Raw genomic sequence first — 16093 nt, forward strand, 5'->3', positions numbered from 1 at the left:
TAACCATATAATGAATCAATAAATGATTTTTATTAAGGAATCCAATAGAGAGAAAACATGGATGCGTTCAAAAATAGACTTGATTTTACGCCTGAGAAATATGGCGGATAAGTCATAAAAGATGTCGATATTAAAGTATTTTTAGCAGTCTAAGAATCATCTAACGAAAAACATGCTAAGAATCATTTTCGCTGATGCAATAAAATTGACTACAATATTAAAAAAAAAAATGTGTTTAAAGATTCGCACGTTACATACTAGAGTTATGATAAAAAAATATTTTAACTATGTATGCCTTATGCCTGAAACCTAAGTTTTATTTGATCAACAAAGAACATTATTCTTAAACAAAGAACTCACCGCATCATAACTTTACTACTCAAACCATTTTTAATCGCAAATCCAACATTACAAAATTTATAGTCATACGGAAGATATAAAATTTGAATTATACAAAATATATTCAAATGATCATGCGAATTTTAAACGCTTATGTAAGTTATCGCTAGTTATTTTCGTACCGCTGTTAATTTAATTATTACTGTAGTGCTAAAATTCGTTATTTATATAGTTAATCTTTGTATATTTTCAATCACGGTCTATAAAACCAAACAAACGAGATTTCCTACTTAGATAGATGTACGTGCTTTTAAAATGCTTAACCAAATAAGTATTTAATAATTCAATACTGTAACTAACAGAGGCCGAAAGTGCTCAACTGCCAAAAATACTTCGTTAAATGTCTGTGTGGTTGCCATTGGGTGCAATGACATCTTGGATCAAATTAAGAAGAACTTTATACTAATTACTACGGCATCTTCTCCTATTGAAATCATTGAAAAATTTATGTGATATTAAAGTTAATCCCTACAAATTATTTTTAACTTTCTCTTAAATATCAATAGATTAAGTGTATACTGTATAATAATATAAATTTAAGAAAAGACTTAAAATTGATAAGACAGTATTACTACGATCCCTTAAATACGTAGTACTTCAACTAACAGTACAAAACATCAGTAGCATATTGCATTTCGTCTTTATTGCGACCATAATTACTTAGCCCTTGAACTTGATGTAAGTGCGTATCGAGTTCGCAGTCACCCTAACCGCATTCTTCGACAATGCACACTCAGACACAAAGAGACTTAAGCCTCATCAAAACAAAAGCAACCTTAAAATATACCCAATAAGGTATATCTTTTGGTTAGTAAAATATAACACGCATAAAATTAAACCGGTTTATTAATAACAAAAGTTACTAGTCGCAAATCAATAAGGAATTGATAATCACACGCGATTTTTTTTCAACTGCCTACGTAACTAGTTAATATGACTTCAAGGCTTTGTGCTTCAGACAAAGAATTTGATCATATTTAATCCCAGAAAACATCGTGATGCAACCTTGCATGCCTGAGAATTGTTTAAAACAGTTCTTGAAGTTATTCTAAGTCCCCAACTCTCTTTGGGAAGAGACCCTTGGCCAGCAGTGGATCATCAGTGGGTTACATTTTTTTTTATTTATGAATCCTTTCTTATTAAAAAATCCTAGAAGTGTCATGAGGCGATAATCAAGTAGAAAACAGTCTTATTACTTTCAATACTTTTGTAGTAACTAACAAGAAAATTTAATCAATTCTTATATTATGCTGTACTTGCCGACCCGCGCAACTTCGCTTGCGTCACATAAGAGAGAATGGGTAACATTTTTCCCCGCTTTTGTAACATTTTTTACTGGTACTCTGCTCCTACTGGTCGTAGCGTGATGATATATAGCCTATAACCTTCCTCGATAGATGGACTATCTAACAGTGAAAGAATATTTCAAATCGGACTAGTAGTTTCTGAAATTAGCACGTTCAAACAAACAAACAAACAAACTCTTCAGCTTTATAATATTAGTATATGTAGATGCTCATAACGCGTTTCATTACAATGCATTTTCGAGCTAATTTGGTATTCGTGTAACGTATGTAACTGTATGTAACAGCAAGCATTTTTCTTACTTTAATTATAAAGTACTTCTTTAAAGTCGACACAGACGTAATGATAGAAGTTAAAATAATATAACTCGTTTGTTATCTTCATTCTTGATAAGCAAAGTCAGTCTGCCAAAAATTAGCGATTACTTTGACTCAACACAAGCTTAAACATCACCTAACTTTCTTTCATTTAGTTCCTGTGGGTGCAATGCCTGTATTATACAACAAAAAGTCGACTAACTGTACCTACCATAAAGTGCATTTAAAGTTTATATTTAGCTCGAAATATACTCCGCACTTTAATGTAATGAGTGTACATTGTATTTTGGGAATGGTGACAAAAACACCGGCCTAATTTAATATACGTTTTATAACATGTAATTACTTGTCTTAATTTTTGATGACTTATAGAAATTATAAAATGTTATTATTTTAATTATGACCGAATATAGTTAACATAAAAAATAAAATTAAGATAGCTTAAGAAGGTTTTAAAAAATATTCACTCATCTATACTAATATTATAAAGCTGAAGAGTTTGTTTGTTTGATTGTTTTTTTGTTTGTTTGTTTGTTTGAACGCGCTAATCTCAGTAACTACTAGTCCGATTTGAAAAATTCTTTCAATGTTAGATAGCCCATTTATCGAGGAAGGCTATAGGCTATATATCATCACTTTACGGCCATCAGGAGCGGAGTAGCAATGAAAAATGTTACAAAAACGGGGAAAATTATAACCCAATTTCTCTTATGTGCCGCAAGCGAAGTTGCGCGGGTCAGCTAGTCCTTATATAAGCATCATGTACCTATAAATGTACCTATGTTTATTGCAAGCAAATGCATAGACAAAACAATATTTCATGTTTTTTGTTGACTTCTTGTTTTTGTGATTTTAGTCGTTAATTCTACGGTTATTAAACACAATATCTATACTTAACATCAAATCCAATTTCTTTGAACATTCATAAATAACTTTTTGTATGAGTACTTCTTTCAAGCGTTACATAAAGTACAGATAATTACGATCTGCCTGAATTTATATCATAAAAAGAAATTGACGTATTGGTACTTTTTTATTCAGGTAAATTTATACTGAACGTATTTCACATACCTTTGGATATAACAGCCTTGACAATAACCAAACTAAAATTCATAAAGTATATAAAATGTTTAACTGCACGTTTGGCGCAGTGTTAAAAGTGGTCGACTCGCCGGACGCCGAGCCGGAACAAATCTTTGTGTGATGAGCACGAGAATTTGTTCTGAACCTGGTTGTAAATTTATCTATAAAGTATGTATTTAGAAGTATATAAGTATGTTTATCAGTTATTTGACTACCATAGTACAAGCTCTGCTTAGTTTGAAATCAAATGACCGTGTTTGAGTTGTCCAATGATATTTATTTATGCTAGGTATTGCTAGGAACCACCTAAACTTTATACAAGTTCAAGAAAACCACATCATACTGAAAATAAGTCAATATAAATTACAAAGTTATTCAACTAGATTATTCGTATATCATAAATTATACTATTAGCGTGTTCACAAACTTGATCTAACTTGTTCGTGTTTGTAACTCGAGCTAAGCTAAATTATATAGAGTTACTTTCTTCGAGAACTTTCCACGGTATTATAATTCAGGCTGAACTAATTTGAGAAATAGGATGCCTACTTGTTGTTCAAAGTGTCATGGAATGAGGAAACTTTGTGAATCTAATCAAATGCTTGAAAATATATTTTGGTATGGATATATTTTTACGCTTTCCGCAATACAAAAGTTACGCTCGTTTAAGTTATTTTATGTAAGTTAGTTACTACTCATCATTCAGATTAGTTTCGTTAAGAATTATCAAATATCAGTAGGTACATAGAGATCGGGCAATTCTTATAAATATTTATAGAATTCCAATCAAATTAAGTGGACGAGATAACGCCATGAACTTCTACGGTGGACGACAATACCAAAGGACATGTAAACAATGTTCACGATTTTCCAATTAAAAGAATACAAGCTACCTACATAACACTAACATCAAACTAAATTGAGTCCAATGCGTTAAAATCTAGTATCACCAGTTACCTTAATTTTTAAACTCACTTGAAAGTCCTTCACAGCCTACAAATAAAAAATCTAAATTTGTAACTAAACAAAGTTCTTTCTTCAACAGTTTCCACCGTCCTCGCCGCCACATCACCGGCTCCTCATCGCAGCAGACGTCGACGTCACCACAAAGGAGGAATGCTGCTGCACCAGCTCTGGCGACCAGCGTGAGACCCTTCAATGAGATACCGGGTCCCATCGCATTGCCTATGTTGAGGCACTCCGCTCATGTACTGCCGAGAATCGGTATGTAAACATTACTATAGAATTGTTGATACGTATGTCTAATACAGAAAAATAGTAGCTATGATAATTTTCGCGAAAAGTAAAAATGTAGGTACAAATTACTACGATACTATCTTCTACGACCGGCTGGTTACCGACTTGGCATAAAATTCTGGTCGGAGCCTCTGACGGGCGCAGTAGAAACTATTCTTCTTGCACATTTTAAATGACAAACTCTCGATGTTCTATAACCGACTGTAGAAAATCGCGCTTTGGGTTCTTCTTAAGTTAGATACTAAGTTCAGGAGATTTTATGCCTTTACTATTGGCCATGTCGTTTGGTGCTATAACATAGTGTCAATTGTTATACTTTACTTAATTGACTTCAAAAATCTTTTATCGAAATTAATTTTACCCCTTTTTTAGTAGCTAGTACCTCCTTCCTTCCAAACCTGTCTGTCCTATGCCAAGCTCCGCCGCGATGGACCTGCAAATGCCGTAATACCCCTTACAATATGGAAATCGTAAAAGAACGTCTCTTTTCACACAGTACATTATTTATGTATACAAAATGATGTAAGACGCTGATTATCGTGTTTTCATGTTAACATATTCATGAATATAAAGGTGCATAATAAATTATAACTGGCTAGTAGAAAATAAGCAGTAACATACACTATAATTGGCAGGCAGTCTTGGACATGCTTGAGAACACTCTTTAATTTCCTTTGATTGCAGTAAAGCTATAGACTTTTTATTACCGAATAACTGATAACTTATTTCTGACTGCTTTAAATTTTAATAGAAAGATAGGCTTGACTGATTAATTATATTAATCAACCGATTTGTAAGGTTAAGTGCCAAATAATTTTGGCATTGGGTTGGTAGAGTACTACGCAATTATTTTTAACCCCTTACTGTCCCACTGCTGGGTAAGTGTCTCCTCCCAAACGAAGGAAGTGTTAGGCCTGGAGTCCACCACGCTGGTCAAGTGCGAGCTGGGGACGTTAGATGGGTAAAAATCAGATTCGATGCAGAAATGTAAAGAAATTCAAAAAAAGATAGGCTTGACTGATTAATTATATTAATCAACCGATTTGTAAGGTTAAGTGCCAAATAATTTTGGCATTGGGTTGGTAGAGTACTACGCAATTATTTTTAACCCCTTACTGTCCCACTGCTGGGTAAGTGTCTCCTCCCAAACGAAGGAAGTGTTAGGCCTGGAGTCCACCACGCTGGTCAAGTGCGAGCTGGGGACGTTAGATGGGTAAAAATCAGATTCGATGCAGAAATGTAAAGAAATTCAAGTATACTATGATCCCAGCCGCGGAGTGTATACTTCTATAGCTAATAATAGCGATACTAAATTCCTGGCCTTCAATTTACTACGGGCCTTACTGCAAATTAGCCATTAAAACCTGGATCGTCTATAAATAGAACGGCTCTGACTACCGGTTATGCACACGAAGGCTCCCGAAGAATCCCGATCGTGCACGAAGCCGGCTTGGAGGTGTATCCTTTTACGGAGACTGGCGCCCACGCACATTATGCAGCTAGACTTCCGTTATAATGGCGAGACGAATAGAATCGAATTAGAGTTATTTGATTAAACATGTCAAGTGAATAAAAGTATTCGGAAATTTCTAAATCGAAAAAACATACATACACAAAATCATGCCTTCATAGGGGTAGGCAGAGACTGGCTGGCTGGTAGAATCTCTACAAACTTCTTTTGTTCCATTCACATAGGGCTGCCTGTTACGAGTACCTACTATGAAATTATTTTGTCAATATGTAATCATAGGTTTAAATAAATAAGATTTGGTTGTGAATCTATGACCAGATACCAACAGCTAAATATGCTTCTTCTACATATATTAGCCATAACCTATCCTAACATTTAAGAAAAAAAAATCAAGTAAGTAGATAACAGAAAATTTTACAACAGGCTTATAAAATATCATCTTAAATCAAAGCATTTGAAGCATTTGTAAAAATAGCAAATTCGCCTACATAATCTCTCCACAAATTAATCTAAAATTCAGTATCAAATTATCTTGTCATAATGAAATCTTCAACTTAATTAACTCTAAGCTAGTAAGGTCTCTCGTATGAAAGCGCTAATAAATGAACAAATAGCACTCTTGGGGCTTCTTAACGTGAATCAGTCTCATTAAATTTCATTACAGAATAAAACCGTGTAGAAAATCTTGTAAATATTTTTAGTACATGCAGTTGATAGGGTGGTATTCCATAGGGTAATATAAAATAAGAACGGTTTAATTGGAAATACGCCTTTTTGTACATGTTCTGATCAATTTTACTTTTTATCGAAAAACTATTTCTAAATTACGGACTTCTCAGCTCTTACTTTTTAGTTTTTTAAAAAAGTACTGTTTTAATACATGTGATTGTTTCATTATTACTGTTAATAATTATTCGAATTAATATTTTTTTTTAATATTTCCTTTCATTATTATGTTAGGAAAACAAGTCCCTATCCTGATTAATACATTACCTAATATAGCTTTGTGGTTTGGAACCGAGGTTTATAAATGCATTTTAAATTAAGTAACTATCTACTTTGTCCTATCAGGAATATGTTTAATTTTCCTTAACAATAGTATTTTTATATGGTAAGGCAGAATAAATCAATACCGACATATAATTTTACCAGCTTGTGCCCGCTAATTCGTCCGCGTGAAAAGATTTCCTGATGAACTGTATCGTTTGCAAAAAATCTGGTTATAAACTAGCTTTCATTAGCTGTGTACCAAATTTCATCAAAATTTGTTTCGAAGTTTTGGTATAATAAACTAACAAATATTCATCCATGCACCCATACTTATACTGCGAAAGTAGTAAAGAGATAAGCGAATAAAATAAATATCTACTAATGAATGTCTACATAAAACTACGTAAAGGGCTTTAAATCTAGACTTTAGTAAAAGCAGTATTAAAGTTGAATCAATACATCAAGTACGGGGCTAGGTGCACTTTCGCCTTATCTATTTATAGATTGGGACCCAGTTCGATTCCGGTTTTATGTCGCGTTTACGACATCATACCTTTCCGATACCCCACCTTAAACAGTATAAACGTATCCTAGCTTTATCTAGTTTCCTATCAGAAAGTTTAATTTAAAACTATAGAAAAACGAAATTACTACCTACTTAAGACATTAAATCACACACGCTTAACTAATTGGAAACTAAGCGGGCCTATACCATTGATATGTCTCATTAAATGATACAAGAGACCCTTTGTATCTTATGGAACAAACTACATCAGATTTTTTGATGCCAAATGGTCTCATTGGGTAATAGCATGGCACAGTCGGATAGACACAGCTTAGCAAACCATAGTACTAAGATAACCACACAACTAACTAGATAAAGAATTTAAAAAGATTCCATAAATATAATTAGTTATCAAATACTGCACTCGAAGCTGGGATTAAATTACGATTAGTGTAAATTAAAAGATCATGACTGCACATTCTTCGTGATATCACGATTCAAATCACAAATATATTTTCTCTCAGATTTATTAGACATTTTCTATTTGATGACACGACTAATTTGCAATGTCTGATCCCTAGAATCTGCACTGAAGCGTTAATTTAATCTTTTTATAATCCGTATTAATAATATCTAATCGAGTCTAATCATACTGTTGATGTCAAAAAACCGAAATAGATTAAATCTTCAGTGCATACTAATTATATCAAAGCTTAAAGTCACATTATAACTACTTGTTCACGTAGCTCTTCGACAGTACGAATATATTTTTTTCCAGAATACTTCCTATCCTTTTTTATTGGATTTGCAAAATTTTTTGCCAAAACCCCAACAAAACGGGAAACACTCGTAAAGTAAATTATGTAGTCATTATAGAATATTTCGTACATTATATTTTATTAGATTTCTTTTAATCCTATGGCGTCCACAGTCAATCTATGAAACCACCAACCACCACACAGCAAACACCCATGATGTTCGATTAAGAAGTTCATCGTATTCTTCTTTTTATATTCATCAAGATTCTTCTCGAAAGAACATTCCCGACCTACAAAGACGTCTCCACTTATAGTTACATAAAGCTATCAAGTGAATACGCAGCACCGCAGCGTCTGTAACGAACACTAATAGCCCACTACTAGCTCTACTGAGTGCATTGATATCGTTAGAGCGTATCGCGTTGCGTTAAAGGTCACTACTTGATTGCTTCTGCGGTTGATGTTACATAAATGTATGACGAACGGAAGTTCTATTATCGCAGTTTTAAGCAACTATTTTGGAATAGTAATTAATGTCTATGCAGATGTGCCAGTTACCCGTAATACCAATCTGGAGTCTTCTTCAGATATTTACAGATCAATTTTCATACTAATATGGTCAAATACCGACAAGTGTGCTTATGAAAGAACATTTGACATTCCATGTAAAACTAACAATCCATCTGACGAAAGATCATTTTATTCTTGTAGCGTAAATGCAACAAAATATGGAATATCTTCCGTAATTAAACATCGAGGGAAAATTTTAATATTCGACTATCTAATACTCATATGCATTCTGCTTTCATTCATCACTTCTGAATAAGTATCGGATAGATCTATCAAGTGTAACATTTTCAGATCATAAATCAATTTTTAAAAGTATGACATTTGGTGTCACCTTATCTATTGGATAGATTACACCTATCTATAACTCTGCCTTGAGCTTTTTAAATCGTAGTAACACTGTTCTATTGTCTGCAGGGAGCTACCACCACACCGTAGGCCTCGGTCTACTGGAAGGTCTTCGTGACAAGTACGGCGACCTGGTGCGCTTGGCGAAGGCCTCCAGAACGAGGCCTGTGCTGTACGTGTTTGATCCTGAGATCATGAGAGAGGTACGTGGTTTTTTTTTCATCATTTAAGAATTTGACAGCAGATATTTTTTTAGTTTTCGACTGAATTCCTTAATGTTATGAATAGTTCTCTGGTAACCACAGCGAAAATTAAATACTTAACTAAACTATTAAAACCAAACTTCTGCGACACAGGCTGGCTACAAAAACGTTATTTGCAAAGGCTTCCTTCGGAAACTGTTTTATTTTGACTTACCTCTCGGGAAGGCAAAACATGTGCACTGTGCAGGCAAGTCCCACTCATAATGTTAAGAAAAATGGCTGATTTGTGCATTTTTTTCACAAGACTGTGGTTCATAAAGTAATGAACATTAAACAATCAACATAGCAAAAGACTCATATCAATATTTGTTAGCATGATACATCAATACATTCAGTACACATCTTTTAGAATACACAAACAAAAGTCATTACAAAAATGAACTACATAAGGTCAAAATACACTAAAGTTAATAAATGAAAGGCCTGCAAGTGTCAATATTGGCGCAGTGCCACAACAAACTAATTTAGTCAGAGTACCTCCACCGTCAATATTGAACAACAGGCCTCTGTAGCTCGACGCATTTTACACACCATTTACATAGCACAGTTTAATATATTGAAATTGATTCGAGAACTTGCAAACAACATTGCATTATAAAGGCTGCTTGTTTTTTTATACAATGGTAGTTATAACTATTTTTTTACCCACGAATATCCCACTGCTAGTCATGGGTCTCCCGTACGAGGGAGGGTAAGGTTTTTCAGTCTAAACTATAGCAAAATTAAATACTTACGTTATGATATACTTACTTATCTTATACTGTCCAAGGAACATCATAATATGATGTAAACTAAATATTATTTAGTTAAGTTTAGTTTATGTATTATTCATTTAATACGAAAGCTATTTATATAACTTTTACTATAACTGCAGTTTTGCATCAACACATAGCTCCGTTGAGGCGTCTATCCATAATTTTCATTTCATTTTTCATCATATTAAAGTACAAAACTTATTATTCTCAAAAATATTATACCTAATGACGTCAAAGTAGTTTGTTCAAAACTTTGGATCTCCTACTTTTTCAGTATTATCTGATTTTATTACTCACTAGCTGACCCGCGCAACTTCGCTTGCGTCATTTAAGATAATCATAATTTTCCCCGTTTTTGTAACATTTTTCACTGTTACTCTGCTCCTATTGGTCGTAGCGTGATGATATATAGCCTATAGCCTTCCTCAATAAATGGGCTATCTAACACTGAAAGAATTTTTCAAATCGGACCAGTAGTTCCCGAGATTAGCGCGTTCAAACAAACAAACAAACAAACAAACAAACAAACTCTTCAGCTTTATAATATTAGTATAGATATAAAAGCAACACGCTGTATACTGAAACATTGTCCGTCTCTACCTACAGTAGGTATACTTATTGCAATTTTAATTAGTGCACTATGTGTCACATTTGTTTATATACTGCGCAATATGTATTTAACGGGTAAATAGATCTGTTTACTACTGGTTGTATGGCGTATTTATAGAACAGGTATATAAGATAAATAGAGGCTTAGAAAGTACTAGAAGAATTACACTATTATTATTAAAAAAAGGGTTTTGTCTTAATGTAATACTGCAGGCAACAGGCTGCAATATTACATAATTACGATACAGGTTTATTTAGCTAATAATAATTGGGACTAAATAACCAATGAATCAATCAGCATAGCCTTTCTTCCAACTATGTTAGAGACGGCTTCTAGTCTCACCGGATGCATCTGAATACCTGAAACATATTTTAATATACAAATTACTGAAACACAAAAAAGCTTAAAACCATTTTCTAAAATGAAATCGGCCGCCATTCATAAATTAACGTATGTTGTAATAATGTTGGTTAAAAATGAAAATGACTAAGTTATAATATGTGTTGTTATGCTCGGAAAAAGCCTTTCATTGTAATTTCAACGTAACATTACGTTTCAATTGATGTGAAAACTGGAAAACTCGGTAAAAATGTTTTGTTTCCAAAATGGCACATAACTTTCCCGTATTAATTAATAAAAAATACAGTAGTTTTTAATCTTTTAGATACTTTTTTATCTGTGTATTTGAAAGAAATAGGATACAACATTTTCCCTGAGATCAATTTGAGGTTATGTAATGTGAAAAAAAATGATAGGGATTCTTTTGCTTAAACAATATTTCATTATAAGGTCATTTAAAATTAAAAAATAAAGTGCAACATTATTTTTGTTAGTATTCTAAAGTAACAACTATTGCATTTATTTTCGCACAAAAGAACAGTGTCACAGAATTCACGCTAAATTATTGAACAATACAAAAGTTAGCATAGTTCTGTAAACTCTTGAAATATTTCGTAACTGAACGCAGTTGCATAGAATTGCATTGACTGACCGAACAACATCGACAATTAGTCACCGTAAGTATTACGTAATAACGATTTCGTGTCTTTGAACCCTAGTCGAGCCAACGCATTGTACAATGCTATAATTCTACTATAATTATAATACTAATAGTCTATCTACATATCTATCGTACGGCTAGTGGTCAACCTAGTGTCAAAGTTGTACAAGCCGCCCGAAAGGCCTTTGACATGGCTTAACGACTGTTATCTTAATTGACGCACGGAGACGCTCAGTTCAAATCACACTATGCGGTCACCCATCTATAGAATGACCGCGCCAACGGTTGCTTAACCCACAGATCGTTTACCGACCGGTGAGCACAACTGGCTATGAATGCCTCATTCTAATAGCGTCTTTTGCTTTACGCTTTTGCTTTATTGTTTTGCTGACATTGCCGGCAAATTCCCTTGCCTTAACTGTCTTCCTTGTATGACCACTAATTGTGCAAAAGTTAATAAAACACAATTTTGCGTAATAAGGGGTGAGTGAGTGGAATAGTTGCAAGAGCGGAAGAAGAAAATAAACATAGAAGTCGTCTAAACACACGTTTCAATAGTCAAAATAATATGACTTATATCTGTTTTATATAAACCTCAAAACGCTTCCCAAAACGCCAAAAATGTGTAATTCTTTAAGAAATACCTAGCCGCTACAATATTTCATATCTACTATTAGATAAATGTGTCTACTTCAGCTAACTAACACTCGGCGTGTTCACTCTTCGTGAATGTATGATTATAATCCGCGCAAAAACTAGCGCCAACTTTCTATTGAAAGTAAACATTACACGGTTACATTACCGCGAATTTTTACATATTTTGAGGTCACTTACCGAACAGTATAACAACACTTTCAAATTGTATCTGGCATTCATGTCAATAAAGTGACAGATATCTAAGTTATTTATGCGAAAGTTAAAATGTAATCCACTTTCTCGTATTAGTAATTAGTACTTAGCGTGTTTATCTGATGTTTTTACATTTACCGATATTTTTAGAACACTAAAACATAGATTTGGATGCCATCTCAAAAATTGTTGTTCTCATACTTAAGTAAGGCGAAAAATATGAACGTCTACTAGTACTATGTGTGGGGCTTATTATTGAAATAACAGAATACATTAAAAATATGTATAAAGAATAATAATATGTTTAATCATTAAAATAATTTGTTTAACAACTTTATCCGATAATTAATTAATCGATTTTTCGATATACCGGACTCATAGGACGCGATGATACTCTTCCACAAATACACCGACATTCCTTTCCTCATATACTAACGCCATTATTAAGAGCATCAAAACAAACCATCCAAAAGAGGCTATTAGGTCACTTAATACTTAGATATCAAAAGCATAAACACGAAAATCTCCAGTCATTCTTATCAACTTTAAACATAATAATGAAAAAGATAGCATCTGTCAAACAAAACTGCATGAACTATTAATATTATCAAAGACACAGTAGCCGCTTACAGATAAACATTGTATATCAAACAAAATAATTTCCTTCTTACTTATTATCCGCATTTATTTGCTGTCATTGGCGAGTACTTTAGCTGATAAAATTAATGTATATTGTTGTAAATATCTCGATAATAAGCACGTGTTCATCACGCTTGTGGGGAGTGCATTACACTGTGAATTAGACCCGATAGTAGATACGATAACCTTTTGAAAGTTACCAAACGCCTGACACATTTTTAAGGATTTAGATAAGGAGCAAAAGTTGTCTATTTTATAGAATTTTAGTCTTCTTCTGTCTCTTAATTAGTGGTCAATCTAATGTTAGTCATAGTGGTTCAAGGCATCGGAAGGTCTTTGACTTAGCTTGACGACTGTTATCTAACATAATTGACAACAACCGATGTCGACTTTTTAGACTGTCCTCCGAAGCATGGAGATGCTCAAATTAAATACCTCTAAGTACTTATGCATATGGCGTGTATGTACAAGGTTCCGTACCTAAAAGATTTAAACGGGAACCCTATGACTAGGACTTTGCTGTCTTACTCTCTATCTATCATACATGTATTTTTTAAATAACGATAAAGAACTTTAGCCGATTTTTACGAAGTAGTTACGTCTTACTTTTTCCACCACCAAAATTCAATCCATTATTTATATGTACCATAACTCGGTTTATCGGTAGCAATCAATCAGTAGAACGTAACGTGTATTCTTCTAAAAGCTATAAATATAAAACAATAAACATTGCTATCTGTGTGACGCACGCAAAGGTCAATATTACACGGTAAGTCGATACACTCCAATAATTTTATCGTAAAAAGTAAATAAATAATTGTTATTATCAAGAATATACACTATTTGTAACTGTTCTCACGGTTTTTGGGACAGACAATAATTATACATACATAATTATGTACATAATATCACGCATTTACCCACAGTGGTAGGCAGAGATCAAAGAACGCCACTTGGTACGATCCTTACAAACTTCCATACAGGAGCGCCGGCTACAATTTATTTATGCATTTAAATATGTATTTTATACTTTTAAATAATGCACACCATAGTTATAACTCTCGTTTAATACCTTAGACACTTTATTCTAGTCACACGAACTTGAACTTTATTCAATCGTATTTATTATTTGATGTGTTTGCTTGATCCAGTCCACACATTGACTTTTACTCATGTTCTTATGAAACTATCAAATAAAACTATATATTAGTTTCCAGCATTATGCGAAGAGTGGCAAATAATTATTAATATATGCCATATTATTGCATATTTAAAATTGATTATAAAAAAGAAGATATATGATAATGCACTCCGTAGAGTCCGTAGCTAATCGTTAGTAAATTACTGGCTATTAAGAATTATTACATCTACAATCTTCAACAATAATCAAAGGATTACAACAACAAAGTCGTTTTTTGTCAAAATAAATTCGATTGGAAATCCCTCTACGTCAAGATTACCTAATCAATTTTAATTCCATACATTAAATTGCTCTCAAAACTCGAATTTAGCTACAACATATGTAGTAGCGCGATTTTTTACTCTCGATACTATCGAATCGCTTTCGTATTGACATTTTGACAGGTAAGAATTACTTGAAAAAACTTAATACTTGAGTACAGTACTTTTGTATCCACCCTCGAGACAAGAAACAGTTTTTCATACAAAATATTTCGATAGCTATTCGATATTCTATAATCTTTGGTCTAAGTTGGAGCAAGTCATACCTAATTATTTCTAATACACACATAACTCCGAAAAATCATTGTTGTGTAAAAATCCTCGACCACTGACATGGCAGGCGCAACTTAAACCTCTCAGCTTTCACTGCTTTTACATCATATCCCTGCTTAAAAGCATAATTGAAAATCCACATGAACTACTCTGACTAAGTCAAAAGTTGTATCAAACTCAAACGCCCACTAATAAGGATACAAAACGAGATATCAGCCATCTGTTTGGCTGAGTCGGCACATTGTTTGGTAAACAAGCTCGGGAACAATGACACATAAATTATGATAAGTCAACACTTATTACCGCACGCAAATGTAGCGTGCTCGTCTGGGGTACTGTCACACCGTTGTGTAACGAGTCCTGGGTCCTCATTTCGATTTAAAATGAGTTACTTCGTCGATTTTTAAACGAATAAACTACATAATAAGTACATTTTACCCACTACGGTGACGTGGCTGGGCAAGAGTCTCTTCCTGAAATGATAGAGAGGTTAGGCCTTGAGTTCAAAAAATGTGCCATAAGTACTTGTAATTTTATCAAGGATTACTTATATACGTTATTGCAAAAAACTAGGAGGACTAGTTTAGCCAGCCAGAGGCTTATGCAATTTATTGAATGCATAAAAACAGCGAACGCTGATAATGCTCATGTTTTCGTAAACCCAAATAAGCTCTTCGATGTTTTTGACTTATAGTAATAATTGTGTTATGATGAATTTCGACGATGAATAAGTGATAATACGCTCGTAAAATTGGACAATAAACATAGATAATTTTGTACATAAAATACTTTTATTACGGTTGATTATAATTTGACAGCTTACATATAAATTAAGTCTATAACCCGAAACAACCAGGTGTTTATAACAAAAAATATATTTAACTAACCACAAAATCCACAGCTTAAATACACGCATATTTTGCCATTAAAAATTAAGTCCCATGTAATAGTTTGCGGGCATATAAGTTTTAATACCGCGTTAAAAAACTCCAGGGTATTATTAAGAAATATTACAATATTCCTTTATTAGCAAAGACACACTCTACCCGACCTGGGAAACGAAATTGAGACCACGGGATCAGCAGTCGTATACGTTACCACTCAAACCACAGAGGCAGTTATATCAGGCAGTTGCATTACATTATCTTACATAGTAAGATGCAAGTCACATAACTAGATCATTAGATAATATCATATGCAGTTCATAAGTCACTTGCTGTTAGGTTATCTTAAATGATTTAAT

At 33.4% G+C, this 16093-nt stretch overlaps 1 protein-coding gene across 1 annotated transcript in view; it reads left to right on the plus strand.

The window, feature by feature from the left end:
* Positions 1–16093, plus strand: part of LOC142977782 (putative cytochrome P450 49a1) — a 33981-nt gene that overhangs the window by 4777 nt on the left and 13111 nt on the right. Inside the window, exons 2-3 of the mRNA XM_076121872.1 lie at positions 4150–4328; positions 9070–9203. Coding sequence (XP_075977987.1) covers positions 4150–4328; positions 9070–9203 — 313 coding nt within the window. The remainder of the gene's footprint in view (positions 1–4149; positions 4329–9069; positions 9204–16093) is intronic.

The sequence above is a fragment of the Anticarsia gemmatalis genome, chromosome 13 (assembly GCF_050436995.1).
Source record: "Anticarsia gemmatalis isolate Benzon Research Colony breed Stoneville strain chromosome 13, ilAntGemm2 primary, whole genome shotgun sequence".
Classification (NCBI taxonomy): domain Eukaryota; kingdom Metazoa; phylum Arthropoda; class Insecta; order Lepidoptera; family Erebidae; genus Anticarsia; species Anticarsia gemmatalis.